Here is an 18,419-nt window from a genome sequence, read left to right as displayed (position 1 = left end):
TGTATGTGTGTGTGTGTGTGTGTGTTTTTAAAACTTGTGAAGTGTGCTGAGATTATTACCGTTATTTATATTATATTATTAGGTTTTGATATATATACATATGTTTTACATATAATACATAGGACAAAGACTCAAATAATTGGTGATTTTGCACCTTAAATAAATTGAAGTTGAAGCTAAAGTCAGAGCAAAACCCAAATATATTTAAGTTTTAATGATATGAAACTGAGAAAAAGGGGAAATAATAAAATTTGAGAAGCTAGTACCAGCAAATGTTTGCTTAATCAACTAATCTACTAACACCTCCATTAATAGTTTCAGCACAAACAAACACAGACAAAATTTATGACACAGCACTCCATTTTGCAAATATTATCAATAAGTTTATTAAGTGGTATGAATATTCTGTCTTAAAATAAATGCAAAATTGCAGATAGACCTGTACAGTTATACGTTCACAGTTTAACATGTTCCCTTTGAATTGCCAACGTTTAGATTAAAAAAGAGATAGGGTTTATTATAGACAGAACATTATAGAAATGTATAATATCCATTATTATGAGAGTATCAAAATCATGCTTAATAAAAACCTTTAATTGCCCTTTCAGTCTAATAATCAATTATAAAATATATATATATTACAACTTATATTTGCAGAAATATAAAAACATGTACAAGCAAAAACCGCAAAAGAATATCCAGGGGTAAAATGCAGATCAGTTGAGCTGCTACATTCGGTGTGTTTGTGTGTGTACATTTTCTTCTGGCATTACATGATTAGAAAATGACAAAGCTGTTAAATGTTTCTGATCAAACTGACCAGCAGATGTTTGATAGAAAAACTGTTTTGATTAGAAAATGTTTGGCTTTGGGAATGTTTTATATAAAGTGCACATTGGAGACATGTACAAAGACGCTATGAACAAAACGGTTTTCTTCTCCAGAAGCTGTAAAAACAAAACGTTGTGCTCTAAAATTGTGATGGTGAAGTTAAAGAATATATCTTATGACCTTCTATTAAAGAGGACCTATTATGCTTATTTTCAGGATCATACTTTCTATTAGAACATGTTTACATGATTTAATGTAAAAAAAAGAAAGTACTTCTCCAGCTCCGCTCTAACTGGCTTTGTTTGGGGACGTGCCAAAAATGTGTTACTTGGTGACATCACCATGTTACGGAAGAAAAAGCGGGACTTCAATCACGATGTTTCAGGCAGTTCAGGAGCAGTGTTTCTGCGGAGGAGAGAAACTCCCTTTGGCGTGGACGTTGTAACTTTGCAGAACTTTTAAATGAACAAAAAACTACGAAACACACTAAAGGAAAGGGAAAAAGCATAATAGGTCCTCTTTAAGAAAACTGCTGAATTAAATGTTATTTTCTTTCAAATTAAATATCCTGTGTGGCGGGCTGGAATAAAACTCATCTGCTCCCGAAAAAAAAAAATGAAAGAGCAAATATCCCTGCTTTGCACTTTGTATTTTTCCCATATAAATGTGTCATACAATAAAAAAAGGCTACCACTGTGTCACATCACAAACCATACAATAGTTCATATAGATGCATAAACTTGACATATCATTGCTTCTACCCTTAAACCAACCAAGTGGTGTCTTTTCCTCACTAACACAATAATGCCCCTGTGCAGCAACTTTCACATTTCTGAATGAAAACATAAAAAAACACTTCATTCCGACAACGAACGAGACCCAGTGTCCCCCTTTTTTTTTCCCAACCCAAATACCAAAAAGCACACCAGACCGAGGCTGCTTTTATTAAGTGCATGTTTTCTTGCTGTGTGTGCCGTTAAACATGTGCATGTATGTACAAAGAGAAAGCGAATAATAGCTACCTGTTTGTTTGTTTTAAGTCACTTCATGATATAAGCTAGTAGAGGCAGATGAGGTGTGTGGTATGATAATGTGGCGATCCATGACTGAGGAGTTTGCATTAGCGTTATGTCACAGGTAGCTGCGCTAATGAAAGAAAGCTGAAGGATGTATGACACGATGGATGCACAGTAGGTGTGATATGATACATTCTGGAGTTTCACATTATTTTGGCATCGCTAGCAAATAACATGTGTGTGTTTAAGTCCACAATCTTTACTTGAATGCATGCAGAGAAATGAGAGCCGATGTTGTAAAAAAAGAAGCTTGAGCATGCTGTTTGCTCTCAGGCCAGCTGAGATGATGCAGCTTCTTTTTAAAAAAGTGTCCAGACCTCCCACAGCTGATCAGAGGTCTATTTCTATTATAATGTCAAAAGGAGCTGATGATACATCTGCAGGATGGTGTGACGGTTACATGATTAATAAGCTGACACCAGCTAATTTCAGGCTAATGAGGTGAAAGGGTCAAAACTTGCACCCTGAGGAACATTTCCCCAACTCCCTGTCGGAGTCCAACGTGTAAGGCCAACTCTTTAAAAATCCCCCCCAAAGTCAAAGTGGTACAGTCCAATGTTGAAACCAGCACCGGGCTTCTTTCAAGCTGCTCGGTTTCAGAGGGTTTCACACCAGGAGGTGGCGTTTCTTGTGCAAAGCCAGGTGGTCAGAGCGGGAGAAGCTGCGCTCACAGTCGGGGCACTGGAACGGTTTGACTCCTGTGTGCTTGCGGAAGTGTCTCGTCAGCTCGTCTGAACGGGCGAACTTCCACGTGCAGCCTTCCCACATGCACTTGTAGGGTTTCTCACCTGCACATAGGGAGAAAAAATGAGAAGAGGATCAGCACCCCTAAAAAATAATAATCAAACCCTCTGAGAGCGCCGACATTACTGTCATTAAAAGGCTGTAGCAGACTCAGTTTTAAAGCTAGAGTGATGATATGTTGGTATCATATGAAGCTAGAAAACCTAAGGAATCCATTGGTTCATGCATCCAACCGTGCCATACTAGCTTGTCGAGAAGGAGGTTAAATAACTCTCCAAACTTACGCTAAATTTTGGCGAGGAAAAACTTGACCTCTGACCTCAAGATATGTGAATAAAAATGGTTTCTATGGGTACCTACAAGTTTCCCCTACACAGACATGCCCACTTTATGATAATCACATGCAGTGTTTTGTATGCAGTATAAATGTTTTATTTTCACCTATTCTAAAATGGTGTATTTGAATATTTCTGCATACTGGGGTCCCTAAACAGTCTTGGAATTACATAAATTGGGTATCACTGTAAAGCTGACACTCTTGTGGATCCAATGAGCCCAGTTGTATTCATGTGATGATGTTAGTTCCCATAGTAGCCATTTCATTGTAGTGAGACCATTTTTTGAGAGCCTTTTCTGTATTATATTCCATTATAAATTTGTTATATTTTGAGTTGTCACCTGGTGCCTCAATTTTGTGTTTTCCTTTAAATAAATAAAGACATTTTTACCATAAGTTGATGCAGAAAAGGCCGAAATTGGTACACAAAAAAATCAATAGAATGCAGGAAATTAAGTGTTTGACACCCAAAAGTTACCTGGGGAGGACCCTCAGACCCTCCGCCTAATTGGCACCGATATAAATGTTTAAAGTGCAGCCTGTGTGTGTGTGAATCAAGACTCTTACCGGTGTGTGTCCTGCGGTGTGCTTTGAGGTGGGAGCTCTTGGTGTACACTTTGTTGCAGCCGTTGAAGTCGCAGCGGTGAATTCTCCTCTTTTTCAGCGTGTCAGGAGACTCGGCAGGGAGAGGATGCTTGGCGCCCGAGTGAACTATTACCGAAGGGTTGTTACACCTAAGAGAGACACAGAGAGGAGAGTATTTGTTAGAGTTCCTTGCTTCATCTGATTTGACCAGGAGAGGGCGCCGGTGTCTGTACAGTAACAGCCATGTCCTTCATGATGTTGAAATCTAATCTAATGCAAGTTTAATTCGGTTGCAGCGACTCTCCGATGCAATAACAACTTCTACCCGTCAGGAAGTTGAAAAACACCTCCCGCCTTTTCCCAGTCCACCACGCCTTTGCTTTGTCCTGTCAACCCTCTCATGTTTTCATTTAACCATTCAACGATTCATTCGCTGGAATTTAATGACATAAATGCGGACATACAAGAAGATTACGTTTCTAATACTCTGCGTCTTGAGTGTGAAAGCTTTGTGAGAGATTTTCTGTGCAATGTTAAAGCCCATCAAACGATAATAGAATCAAAAGAAAGAGGAGAAAACCGACATTTTCAAGTGTTTTAGAGTCAAAAACAAGAGGGAGATGTCTTTCCACACTATCATTTAAGAGTGTGCGTGCATGTGAGTGTGTGTGTGTGTGTGTGTGGGTGGGTGTGTGTAAGTGGCAGTTGAGAGCAGGTGTCGAGTGTTGAAATACGAATCCCTCACAGATCAGTTCTGCGTAAAGGAATGTGCAAAAAATCCCCCGCGACACACACACACACTTGGGTCAACCCATCATTATTATACATAATGAGCGAACGTGACCTATTTTCCGTATACATACAGTATATTTACATTGTTCATGTGTTTTGGATGAGAGGTGATGACAGATGAAGACACACCCACTATTTTTCCCTTAAGAGTCCAATTATTTCACGGTCATCGAGGGCGACGGCGGCCTGTGATGGCAACCGCCCCGACAACTACAGTTAAGGAAGCAAGAACTAACTGGCAGCATTCCCTCACTATTACACACACAACAGACATGCAATTATTTCTGTGAGGAAAAGCCGTTATTTTTTGTGGAAGAAGACTGGGAACCAAAACAGATGACGATGGGAGGTGAGGAGGAGGAGGAGGAGGAGGAGGAGCAGGAGGAGGAAACAGGAAGGAGAGGAGGGGAAGAAGGAGTGGGAGATGCCAGACAATGAGCGCTAAAAAATACAGGAAGTGCCAAGCGAGGAAGGAGGGAGGGGGAGGAAGAAAGGAGAGATGGGAAAAGAGGTGGAGGCTGACAAGATCAAGATATGTGGCTGAATAGAAGGCGATAAGGAGCTGTGATGAGAGGTGTGGCTGCCGAGAAAGGAGACAGGAAACAGGAGAATAAAAAGACGCCATGGTGGAATGAGGCGGATCTGACACACCCAAAACACATTACAGTCAGTGTGTTCATGTGTCGGTCATGACAGTTGTTGTGTTACTGGTCCTGTGTCATCTTCAAGTGTCTTTTAGTTGATTTCCGCTCAACTACATTCCCGCAACAACAAGAGGAAACGGAGCTTGGGGAGACTATTTTTGGGGCATTTTTTTGCATTTATTAGATAGAAGACAGCAGAGAGTTGACAGGAAATGTACGGCGTTATATTTGTGTCCCAGTGCTGAGTACGACATGAGACATTATGAGCACAAATAAAGTTTTTTCTGCGTATAAAATTACACTTATGCTCCCCTACTTCCCTAGTGACCAATAACACTTCCAGCGATCGGACTGAAGTAGCCAATTATAAATGTCTTACTCTGGAAATCCTGTCATATTGAGGCTGCAACTAATCGTTATTTTCATTGTCGATTAATCTGTCGATCATTTTCTCCATTAATCGATTTTTTGTCCATTAAAATGTCAGAAAATGGTTAAAAAAAATGTCAATCAATGTTTCCCAAAGCTCAAGATGACGTCCTCAGATGTGTTGTTTTGTCCAAAACTCAAAGATATTCAGTTTACGGTCATAGAGGAGTAAAGAAACCAGAAGATATTCACATTTAAGACGCTCAAATCAGAGAATTTCTGATTTTTTTGGGATTATCAAAATAGTTGGCAATTAATAGATTAATCGTTGCAGCTCTAATGTTGAGAGAATGTGTGAATAAGAGCATGCAGAGCAGGGAGAAGTTATTATTGTGTGCTCATGTTGATACAAGTAATAAATGTACTGAGCACAAGTTTAATTATTCTTCGCTACAAATCAGAATTTATGTGCTTGCAAAAAAAAAAAAAAAAGTATTCTGTGCTAAAAATGTCTCGTCCGTCTTGGGGCTGCACCTGACTTTTATAAAGATCACAACAGGAACAGAGACGATCCGGTCGAAGCCTCTGAACGCGACTTCCATATAACGTTAAAGAGGAAGCGCCGCAGCAGACGGTGAAACTTATGAAACGTTTGGTGCTTCTTTCAACATGTGTGACAGTGTCTTAGTCTCACCCGTATTCGTGCGGTATCCTGATGACTGATGATTTCATCTCGTGGCTGCTGTGGAGGTCATGAGAGAGCTCGGAGCGCGGCTCTGTTTTGATTGGCTTGTGCAGGTCATAGGCGTCGCCGCAGTGAACTGGGGAGATAAAAATGGCTGGTCAGTATGGTCAGGATTTATTCACATTAACATACTGTTCATATTTTATACATCAAATTAAGATTAAATCTGCAAGGACAGGTCAGTGAAGTATTTTTCCTTTCACTTTCTGTTTTTTTATTTGTCTCTCAGATGTAAAATATATTTAGCCATGCTAACAGCATGTTTTATTTTGTGTTTATGCTACTACAGAATGCTTTTGCAAACAAACTATTATCAAAATGTATCTGCCAGTTATGTTTGCATCTGTGTGTGTATCAAATATACTGTAGGAGATTCAGTGACGGTGACCTCTGTGACCTCCATCAGACCACAGAAAACAGAACAAAAAGATATGGCTTCCCTATAAGAAACAAAAATCTGCTGAAATTGATATTCTAAATTCAGAGGAAATGAAAAGCACTTCCTCATTTTCTGAAAAAGGTCTGTTCATTGAAGGAGAACGTTTTTTTTTTCCTCACAAATCATCCTATTATTTTTTATTTAGAGAAAAAGCTAGCCAGCACCCGTACACTGATGTTTAATTGTTATGATCCTCTAATTATTTCCTGTTGTTGTTCTTATAATGCCGTTGTTACACTTGTTTTTTTTTTTTGTAAATTAACAATTATAGTTTGTTTCATTTGCATTTTTTTAGAACACTTTAGCCACATACAGCATAATAAAGCTCAAATTGAAATAAATATCACAATAAATCACCTGTCTTGTGCTCCCTGCTTCGATGGTGGTGGTCGTCGTCGCTGGCGATAGTCTGGCTCACCATTATCGACTGATGCAGGTGGAGAGGCGAGGGGTAGAGGACAGACAGAGGCACCATGACCGGAGACACCATGACCCCTGACCCCTGGATGACTCCGGATCCCGAGCTGATCAGAGGAGCCACCATGGTGGGGTACTGGAGTGAGGCAGTGGGCGGCGGGAGAGCTTGGGAGGGCGAGGAGCGCAGCTGGGAGTGCGGTGTGGAGCAGCGGGGGGATGCGCGGCTCGCCGTGCTGTAGGGGGACGGCGGGGAGCTTCGCGAGGAGGCCGGGGAGGAGGCGGAGGAGCAGGGAGGAGAGGAGGAGGAAGAGGAGGAGGAGGAACGTTTGCTGACTGACAGGTCCACGGGCTCCAGCTGGGTGTGTGTGAGGTTGCTGGGGGAGTGGGGGGGCTGGGTGAAGGCGTGCATGTGCGTGGGGTGGTAGATGTGGGTGGGATGGGAGAAGATCACTCCGTACGGCTCCGGGGTTTTCACTAACGAAGAGTAGAATGACTGCAAGAGAGAGAAAGAAAGAGAGGATGCAGAAGAAGGAAGAGGGACAAAAGAGCTGTTAAAAATTTCCGTTCAGCGTTGAATAACACGGAAAACATGTTTCTGCCACACAAACAACCACAGCCAGCCAGAAACTTTAAACACAGCTCTTTTTGCGGATGACTGTTATGTCTCAGAGTACAGTGTGTGTGTGTGTGTGTGTGTGTGTGTATGTGTGTGTGTGTTCATTAGCCCTCTGCCTGGTAGTGTTTGTTTTCATTGTATGCAAATGTCCACTGTACAGCAGCCTGTTTGTCCAGGAAGAGCTGGAATGTGGGAACCAGTCTGTCTAGACACGTAGCAGGAGTGTGTGTAGCTGTGTGGAAGTGTGTGTGTAGGTCAGAGTTACTCTATGGCATCAAAACATGTTTGGGCATGATGGGGAGCACAAAAACGCACACAAACACACACACATGCCTTACCGTCTCCATGTCTGTCTTCAGAGGGTAGTCATACATCAGCATGGCTGCAAAGGCCAGGCTCCTACAAAATAAAACACACACATACAGCCATCAGTACATACATCTAATACAAAACACATTTACACACTTGTTTAACACATTTACTTTTCTGTTCAGCGCGGTTTAGCATGGAAACCAGCAATGACCCATAATCAGTGGTGGAAGAAGTACTCACTTTACATAAAGAACAAATGTAAAAGTGCAGAAGAAGAAACATTCCATTAAAAAGTGCATTTAAAACCATCCTGAAGTAAAAGTACAGACGTATTATTATCACCAAAATATACATTAAGTATTTAATGTAAAAAAAAAAAAAAAGTTATTTGTTTTGCAGAAATTCAGCCCCTATGACTAATGGTCCAGTGATTCTCAACCTAGGGGTCAGGCCCCTCCAAAGGGTCACAAGATAAATCTCAGGGGTCGTGAGATGATTAATGTGGTCGGAAAAAAGAAAAAACATAGTTCTGCTATATAAATTTGGATTTATTTTTTAGCCTTTTCCCTAACCTTTGCCTTTTTGTGTGAAATATTGGCCATATTTTACCTCTTTGGGCCTCAAAACTGTTGTTTAAACGAAACCATGTGAGGCTTTTAGAGGGGAAGTGTCTCTTTGATGGAACGGCCAACAACTCATAGACGTCTGACACGAGACGAGGGGCCTCAACTAGACTTTTTAGTGAGGGGGCATAAGCCAAAAAGGTAAGGAAGCACTGGCTTAATCTTTAATAATGTGCTATATTGTGTATGTTAAATATTAATATGAAATGTAACTACAGCTGTCAGATAAATGTAATGCAGTACAGAGTACAGAATGAGGTATAAAGTGGCATAGTGACAAGTATGTAGAAATTGTATTTAAGTACAGTACTTGAGTGAATGTACTTAATTACATTCCACAACTGTCCATGACCCTGCTCATTTGTCTTATGTTCATCTTTTTCTGTACAATACCATCAATAATTTATGAAATTATCTAACTTTTAAAGTGAAATGGGTACGCACCCCCCTCCTCTCCACACACACACACACACACATCTTTGAGAAGTGATGAAAAGTAGACCACCTAAAGTAGAGGGGAAGACTAGACAAGGGTCTGTAGATAAGTATAGGTGTCTGAAGTGTGTCTGAAATGTGTCTGAAATGTGTCTGTGAGCGCTGTCGACATCACTTCCAGTAAATCACGTCCGATTTTACACATCTTCTCCTCCTCTCTATCATCAGAAGCTCTTCTTCCTCTCTCGTCCGTCTGACAGTCAGACAACGCTACAGACAACTTTACGGCGGGCCGTTTTACGAGACTACGAGACACTTCCAGGTCTGATGTGGCTGAAAACTACCCAGTGTCAAAGACTAGACAGTGATAGATAGTACCTGGCACGTTTCAAACACACACACACACACCACCTATGAAGGTCTGTCAAGTGTTTGGATGAAAAGCGTGTGAGGTTTCAAAGGTGGTTTCAGTTACCTTGGCTTTGAATGGCCAGGTGCAGCTGCAATGAGTCTGTGTTTGTGCCTAGACGAGTGTGTTTATGAGCGTGATCGCATGTCTGTGTGTGTGTGTGTCCTGATTAAAGTCCACAGTCTGGAGACAACTTAGCCTTTAATGATTAACAAATGGGCAAGAACACAGACCATCACGCCCTAGCACACACACACAGAGTCCAGATGGGGAGCAGACCAATAGCAGAGCAGGATGCTCGCTCGCTGGGTCAGGAAGGGTGTGAACATGACGACCGAAGCCTCACCCTTCGCCTGGCTCCATAGAAACAAAGAGACTGCAGTCAGGTGGGGCCTGTGTGTGTGTGTGTGTGTGTGTGTGAGGGTGTGTTTTCTAATCTGGGTTTGTATTGTATTGTAGTTCAATGAGAGGTCAAGCAGTCATTTCTATTCACACATACACGGAGGTGGCAACAGATAGATCACGAAACAGGAAAAGGACAAAAGAGTGTGTGAACAGTGAACAGTAAGTACAACGTATAGGTATTTTCCCTGCAGACACAAGAAATAAAAAATGCCCAAAAGAGTGTTTGGGTTTGAGAAATCAGTAGCCGTTGTGAAAGTCCCTACTCCTTGTATCTATCCTGTTATTTCCCCCTGAAACAGTGATGAAAGTACTGCAAGAGACATATCTCTGACTCACAACTAATCACATTTACAAATAAGGACACAGTGTCATTGATGGAAATCACCAGAAAAGAGGCCCAGACTATGTAATCACAGCTTCCAGCCCAAGATTCAACATGTATGGCTGCTACTAACCATTATGATTGATTAATCTGACGATTATTTTTTTCAATTAATTGTTAAAAGTGTTTTGTCTGAGCCACAGTCAAAAACCCCAAAGATGTTAAGTAACACTTCACTTCAAGTGTATTTAGTATATTTATATAGTTTATAACATATTGTAATGGAGTTATAACTAGATTTAAGTGTTTATTAATGTATTTGTTAACAACTATAACTCATAATAATCTCTTTCCCAAAGGTGGTTTCCCAGATTAGAAAATGTGTAGAACTGATCTGAAAATGACCAAAACATCTATTCCCTTGTAGAGAATCTGTTGCCTGATAAACAGAAAATGTGTGACTTTGCCAGTTCACACAAGCGTCACACAAGCCAGTTCAATAAGTTCTGTGCATCTAAAACAACAAACAACACCCATCAAAAGCAAACATGCATTTATGGACTCAGCCCTGAGTGACTCCTTTCAACTCTGAAACACACTAAATGCAAATTAGCCTGTCACTGCAGGGCTGGGCTCAGCTGGAGGGAGATTTACAGTTACATGTGTCTGCCTGGGAACACCCATTTGTGCCTTTACAGCATGTCCGCATGTGTGTTCATGTGCATTCAAGAAATTGCCACAATTAGTAGGCGAAATTAAAATCCTACAAAGAAAATGGGAACATACCATTCCCCTCAGTGTTCACCTGTCATGCAGTAATCCTTTTGACAGGCATAAATCATGGAGCCTGGGAAAATCTGCGTGTCATTGGGGCAATTTGGGTGACGGTGACAGAGATCTGGGTCACATAGCAGCAGCAGATAATGTTTTCCATTAATCTGCATGGAGGTGTATGCCAGGTGGTTTGGGTTTACCACACGGGGAAATGAACAGAGGTTATCAGGCAACATGTGACAGCAGGATGGTGAGAGGGGAAACCGTCCCTGTGAAAAAAAGATAAAACTTTCCCTCGGGGTGTGTCATAACGGAATAAATACAATGAGACACTGAAAGTTTAGACAATCACAGGAAAGAAATTTAATTTAGCGGCGCAGCGTGTGCCTCAGTGCACCTCCACGAACCATAGAGGCCTCGGGAGAGAGACGACAATCTGCAGCTGGAGCTTGTTGATTTGTGTACGAATCAGTGTTGCATTTACAGCTGCGATGGTTCAACGACGAGTCGGGTTGACAGAAAATTAATCAGCGGCAACTATTTTGATAAATCCTTTGTCATTTTTCCAAGCAAAAATACCAAACTTTTATGTTTCTCCTAATTGTGAGGATTTGCAGCTTTTCTTTGTCTTGTGTGACGGTTATTGAGGCCCTGACTACACGTATACAGATATTTAAAAAAAGGATATTTTCCTCTAAGTTTTGGGCTCTCGTCCACACGCAAACAGAGTTTTGGGTCACAAAAACGGATATTTTTGCGAACATCCTTTCCTCATTTCGTGCATGTCAATTGTTGCTTTGTGTGATGAGCCCAGAAACAATAACAAAGATGGCGGACTACCAGCTTTTTAACGTTTTGTTAGCGCTGCTCGGGCTTATTACTACTTTACATTTGAAAAATGTTACAGTCACAGGAGGCAAAAACAGGGAACACATTAATCATGTCGAGGCTGAATGGTGATTGAATGTGCTTTTGGGCGATTGAAGGTGAGGTTTGGAGCTCTCAGAAGGGCGATGGACATAAACCTGAACAACTTCCCTTTCCTCATTTATGCATGTAAAGAGACAGTTGATGACAGCAGAGTGATGACCGTCATGCAGTTCGACCAGGAATTTCACCTCCCCCCAACCAACAGGCCTGAATCTCTTTGGGTTTTGAAATGTTGGTCCTTCAAAACAAGATATTTGAAGACGTTACAGGAAACTGTAATGGACATTTTCATTATTTATTTTGGACATTATAGACCAAACGATTAATATATTTAATCAAGAAAATAATCTACAGACTGACTGATTATGCAAATGCAGTGATCCTCTCCGACAGTTTTATAACGGATTGGATGTTGGACAACAACCTCTTCCTGCGAGCTAGAAACCCAGACAGCTGTTGCACCTCTGCTCCATCGGAGCCTTTCCAGGTACTGCAGACATAAAAAAAAAATCACAGGACGCACACAAACTGTGACGTGAAGGAACCAACGTGTGCTGCTGCACCTTTTTAGTAAATAAGTAGCCGTACACCTGGAGTTGTTGGGGAGTATTTTCTCTACATGTGGGCGTGTGTTTGTGCATGTCAAGTGTGGTCTGCAAATATTGTCCGTCTAGGTCAGTGAAGCTACTGTGTACTCAACCCCAACCCACTCAGCAAACACTTCCTACTTCTCTCTCTCTCTCTCTCTCCAGATCTTCCTCTTCTTCACTCCTCAGTGATCACTCACATCTTTACTACTGTATTTATCTGAACCGCACACACACCACCCCGCACTCTTTCTCTCTCCCTCTCTATGAATGATATAAAACAACATGACTGAAGGGGAAAATATTGTGGCTTGGAGTCGCTGGCTACTGACTCAACCACACACACACACACACATACTTGTACACACTCGCAGCCGCACACCAAGTTTCTGCTAGCTCAACAGAATACACACACTAAATCACTAAAGGACTACATTATTACAGACACGCACACATGCTCGCACAGACACAAACGGGGCTGCACACACACACACCCTCTAATGGCAACAGGCTGGAGATGATGAGATCACCAGAGAGACCAGAAACCTCCAGACAACAGCTTTGTCCAAGAACACGCCGCAACACACACACACACACACACACACACACACACACACTCACAGCCTTCAGTTCCCTGCTTCGGACTCTTTTTCGTGCCTTTTCTCTTTCTACCTCGTCAGTCACACCTCATGTAAAGCTGGGCATACACTGTACGATTTTAGAAATGTTGTGTAATTCCTATTCCTACTGTACGAGTAGATCGTTGGCGATGCAAAGCCAAAGCTCACGATTTATGTGCTCACACTGTACGCATAAAATAGAAAGATAAAAAACACGTCCCGTCGGCTCCTGTGGGCCGTTCTGGCTGTTGACAGTTGTCAATAAAGATCAGTATGAAAGCTCAGAGGCAAGTAAAGTTTGTTTGCTTGCAGAGGTCTGTATGAGTCACAATGCTAACATGCTGCCTTGATCATCTGTGCCATCATGTCTACTGAAACGTCTAAAAAACAAGAGGACTCGCAGGTGGCGAGGAAGACGTGGACAGTATGGCTTGTCCATATTGCAGAGAGAATTGGAGGTAAGCTAGCTACGTTTTATTACATCTATCGTACATTGTTATCTTGATAGCTACGCTCTCATTACTGTAAGAAAAGTGGAAATAAGGCGCTGATGTTGGGGAATCGGCTCGTGGCTCTGCTTCAAGAGAGCCGGTGGACGCACGATCAAAAATTCGGACATGTCAGAAATTCATCCGACTGTCCGACGGCCGGTCAGGGGGAGTTAATCGGCCCTCGGTCCCCCCAGTACACTGCACGGCAAACGACGCCCGACGAAGCAGACATTCGGTCCGACTCTAAAACGAGTCGTGCGGCTAAAAATTGGGGCCAGAAACGGGCTAAGGATCGTACAGTGTATGCCCGGCTTTAGCCCCGCACTGTGTCACCCCACGACTGTCACTCTGATCCCAAACGGCCTGACTCACACGGCAGTCGAGTGTTGGCACACATGACCGTTCCCAGTGTGGAACGTCATGTTCGTACTGTGGCTTGACTCACACCTTGTTACCTATTCCCATCCCTCAGGGAACGCGCTAATTATTCTTTACTTAAGTTAACACCCCAATTAGTTAACGTGACTCATCAAGGTGACGAGCTAATGTTCCAGCATTTAACTTTTCCTTTTTCTGACCTCACCTCTGATTCTTCCTTCTGTTGCCCTAAACTCACTCGCCCCCCCTCCCCTTAATATACCTCCCTGCTCCCTAATTTCAACCCCTTACCTCACTTCCTACTCCCAACTCCCCTGATAACGCCTCGCATGCTCCGACTTTGACTCCTCTCACTTTAAGGGCCCCCTATCCTCTTATTTTGGCTTCCTATTCCCCTCGTCTGAGCTGCCAGCCCACTCCTCTCATCCTTTTACAATCCTTACACACAAACACGTAGCCCCTCTCCGGTCCTCTCCAGCAGACTGTGGGGCTGCAGGCCTGCAGACCTCGGGGGGAAGCCAGAGGGGGCCGTCAGCGGGGGAGAGGAAACAGGATCCATCATCTCACACACACACATCCACACGAAAGCACATTTAAAAAGGACACACTGGAGTTGACATAAGGCTCAAACACTGACACACATGTGCACACACGTCAAGCCGTACTTGTCAAAGAGAGCAAAGTTTTGAGGCTTTCCAGACAACTGAGGACAGAGAGAAGGAGCAAGGCTGCCAGAGAGGAGGAGAGGGAGAAGCGGAAGCCCTCAGAGTTTAGTCTGACTGTTATTATTTCCACACTGCGTGATGGGTCGGGGGGTGTAAAGAAGAGGAGGAGGAGGAAGAGGAGAAGGAGAGTGAAGCCAAATGGGGGGCGCTGCTGCTGCAGGGGGCCTGCGGTTTCCTGTCTGACACCCCCCCTCCACACACACACACATTGCACCTCCCTAACCGAAGAATGAGAGGAGAAAGAGAGGAGGGGGGGTAATAGAAGGAGAGAAAGGGCAAAGAAAACAGCGGCTCTGACCAAACTATGTCAAAATGGAAGTGGAAAGAACAGAGACAGAAAACGGGGAAGAAAACGAAGTGGGGTTTTCAACCAAAATATGACAAAACTTCAATGAACCTCAAACATGGGGAGGGGTTGGGGGGGTAAGAAAGAGCTACACACACAGTCACAGTGGCTCAATCCAGTGGTTTAAGAGCGGTGTGTGTGTGTGTGTGTGTGTGTGTGTGCGCGTGCATGTGAAGCTGTTTAACGAGTTACAGCTTTTTATGGCTGTCTGTTGACCACGGCGTCCTCGTTCCCTTAACTTCTAATGGAGAACTATTCAGCATCCAGGAGCTTAATGTTTAGCCCTAATGTTCCCTCGGACATGCACTTTGAGCTGTGTGTGTGTTTGTGTGTGTGTGTGTGTGTGTGTGTGTGTGTGTGTGTGTGTGTGTGTGTGTGTGTGTGTGTGCATTTTGTTCCACCAGATAACATCAGCATGTTGATTCAGGAGAAAAGGCGTAGGGGTGGGTGGGGTGTTTCTCTAATGAGAAACAAATAAATATGAATAAAAAATAAGAGAGGACATCTCTTTTTTTTAAGTTTTCCAGAGAGATTGAAGAGTGTAAAGTAAGACAAAGAGGCAGAGAGAGGTCGCCCTCATTCCACCCGTCCACCCCCCACATCCACATCCCTCTCTCCTCCCTTCTTTCTTTCTCTCTCTCTCTCTCTAGGCTCTAAACAGGATAAGGGCTTCATATGCCAAGTGGAATGTGTGACGCAAGCCTCAGCCTTGAAACAAAGCACAGGAAACAGGGAGAGACAGAGACGGAGAAACACACACACACACACAGGGAGAGAAAGAGACGTGTATTATAAATGATGTAGTGAAACCAGGTAAGAAAAAAGAAGCTCAGGTGTGACTGAACACACACACACCTGTCACACACATGTGCTCTCTGACACCACACAGCAGCAACACTGAGGGTCGTCTGTCTCTCACACACTAACACAGTGCTCGGGGGCATCAGATTCAGCCTCTTATTACTGGCGGCCTGTCAATGTGACCTATACATGCTGAGGCAATAAATCAATCTATCAATGAGTTCAGTGGCAGAAAAGCAAACAATCAACAATCAATGTTGTCCTTTTGGATTCCAGCTTCTCAAAAGTGACATGTTACCGCTTTTGTGTGTATTTTTTAATTGAATATAATTTACATTTCCTGACAAAATAAGACACATGTCACCTTTGAAATCTCAGAACTTGCTCTATTTATTTGACATTTCTCAAACTAAACAATAAATCTTTAATTAATCCCTACTACTTGATCAAACTGTTTTTTTTTTACTATCTGTATTAATCTCTAAATCTTGACCATTTTGAAATAGATCAATATCACATATACTTACAGGATGTTATATGTCATTAGCACTTAAAAAAACAGAACTGCACAGTCTGTCTTTCTCCCTCACAAGCCTGCATTACACCACTGTTTTTTTATTATAATTAATTAAACCACACTATGTTCTATAAAAGGCTCTGAGGGCTATAAATAGCAGTGTCTCGCTGCTGCCTTCAGTCAGGTTACATCACTTATATCAGCCTTATTATATACATATATAACCTTATTTTCTCCATCTTCACAACAAAATGTTGATTTAACCAAAAAAAAAAAAAGAAAAAAGAAAATCAAGCGCTTGTCATAAAAAACAACTTTGAGTAATTACATAATCAGCCAGACACAAGCAGCTTGGTCTCATAAAAAAAAAACAGACTCTGGATTTATGGACTTCTTTTCTTTTCCCATAATAAAAGTCAGCTTTTAACTCACAAACACATGTAAAGTTTATAAGACCACGCAGCATTTTACAGGCTTCACCACAAGCAGCTGATAGGAAATAAGAGCATTATTATACATTATGGTCACATTAGAGGAAGACCTCGGTGTCAAACTTACTTCTCAGATGGAGGATATGTGAGTTTATTCCAGGAGGAATGAACAGCAGAAGATCCCTCTATATCTCTGTCTCTCTGTGTGTCAGAAACTCAATTAGATAACTCCGGTGAAAAAGTGACGCAGCTCCTCGGTGTCACTGACATGAGAAGAAACAACAGTCTGCTCCACTGATCGATGGCTCCACAAAACTTCCCCAAGTTACGAAACTCTCTCTGTGTCTCTGTGTCTCTGTGTGCGTCTCTCTCCGGTTTTGTCTTTTAGAAACTATTGCTGTCACATGATTGGGTCTGTCTGTCTGTTCTCCATGGGGTTGGGCTGCTGGGCGGGACCGGGAGGACCGGGGAGGGACCGGGGAGGGACCGGGAGGAGTGGGGTGGTCCACTTAGTGTGTGCGTGTGTGTGTTGCAATTTTGTTTTCAAGTTTAGAGACAACAGTGGTGGAAGAACAAGAAGTAGGCTACTCAAATGTTAAAGGTAAAAATATATTCTGTTACATGTAAAAAAAAATCCTGGGATATGGAGGACAAACCTGACAAAATAAAAAATAAATGAATACATAAGTAAACGACTCAATAATAAATAAATGAATAAAAACTAAATGCAAAAATAAATAGATTAATGTACAAATTAATTATTACATGTTGCAATTACATGTAAAAAAAAATCCTGGGATATGGAGGACAAACCTGACAAAATAAAAAATAAATGAATACATAAATAAACGACTCAATAATAAATAAATGAATAAAAACTAAATGCAAAAATAAATAGATTAATGTACAAATTAATTATTACATGTTGCAATTACATGTAAAAAAAAAAATCCTGGGATATGGAGGACAAACCTGACAAAATAAAAAATAAATGAATACATAAATAAATGACTTTATAATAAATAAATTAATAAAAACTGAATGTGAAAATAAATAAATAAATGTAAAAATGAATTAACATAAATAAATAAAATTAGAGACAACAGTGGTGGAAGAACAAGAAGTAGGCTACTCAAATGTTAAAGGTAAAAATATATTCTGTTACATGTAAAAAAAAATCCTGGGATATGGAGGACAAACCTGACAAAATAAAAAATAAATGAATACATAAATAAACGACTCAATAATAAATAAATGAATAAAAACTAAATGCAAAAATAAATAGATTAATGTACAAATTAATTATTACATGTTGCAATTACATGTAAAAAAAAATCCTGGGATATGGAGGACAAACCTGACAAAATAAAAAATAAATGAATACATAAGTAAACGACTCAATAATAAATAAATGAATAAAAACTAAATGCAAAAATAAATAGATTAATGTACAAATTAATTATTACATGTTGCAATTACATGTAAAAAAAAATCCTGGGATATGGAGGACAAACCTGACAAAATAAAAAATAAATGAATACATAAATAAACGACTCAATAATAAATAAATGAATAAAAACTAAATGCAAAAATAAATAGATTAATGTACAAATTAATTATTACATGTTGCAATTACATGTAAAAAAAAAATCCTGGGATATGGAGGACAAACCTGACAAAATAAAAAATAAATGAATACATAAATAAATGACTTTATA

The 18,419-nt window shown here is 41.2% G+C and overlaps 1 protein-coding gene across 1 annotated transcript; it reads right to left on the bottom strand.

Moving 5' to 3' along the window:
* Window positions 1-361: 361 nt before the first annotated feature.
* klf3 (Kruppel-like factor 3 (basic)) lies at window positions 362-17,102 on the bottom strand. The gene is made up of 6 exons (XM_037765379.1): window positions 16,829-17,102; window positions 7,934-7,994; window positions 6,920-7,472; window positions 6,073-6,199; window positions 3,556-3,722; window positions 362-2,695 (listed from the first exon to the last, which is right to left on the bottom strand). Exons 2-6 carry the CDS (start codon window positions 7,973-7,975, stop codon window positions 2,514-2,516), a joined length of 1,071 nt encoding a protein of 356 aa, XP_037621307.1. The 5' UTR covers window positions 7,976-7,994; window positions 16,829-17,102; the 3' UTR covers window positions 362-2,513.
* Between the last annotated feature and the right edge of the window lie 1,317 nt (window positions 17,103-18,419).

This window comes from Sebastes umbrosus, chromosome 3, assembly GCF_015220745.1.
Source record: "Sebastes umbrosus isolate fSebUmb1 chromosome 3, fSebUmb1.pri, whole genome shotgun sequence".
NCBI classification, from domain to species: Eukaryota; Metazoa; Chordata; class Actinopteri; order Perciformes; family Sebastidae; genus Sebastes; species Sebastes umbrosus.
The sequence above is the reverse complement of the archived record's forward strand: the minus strand, read 5'-3'. Positions and strand labels throughout refer to the sequence as shown.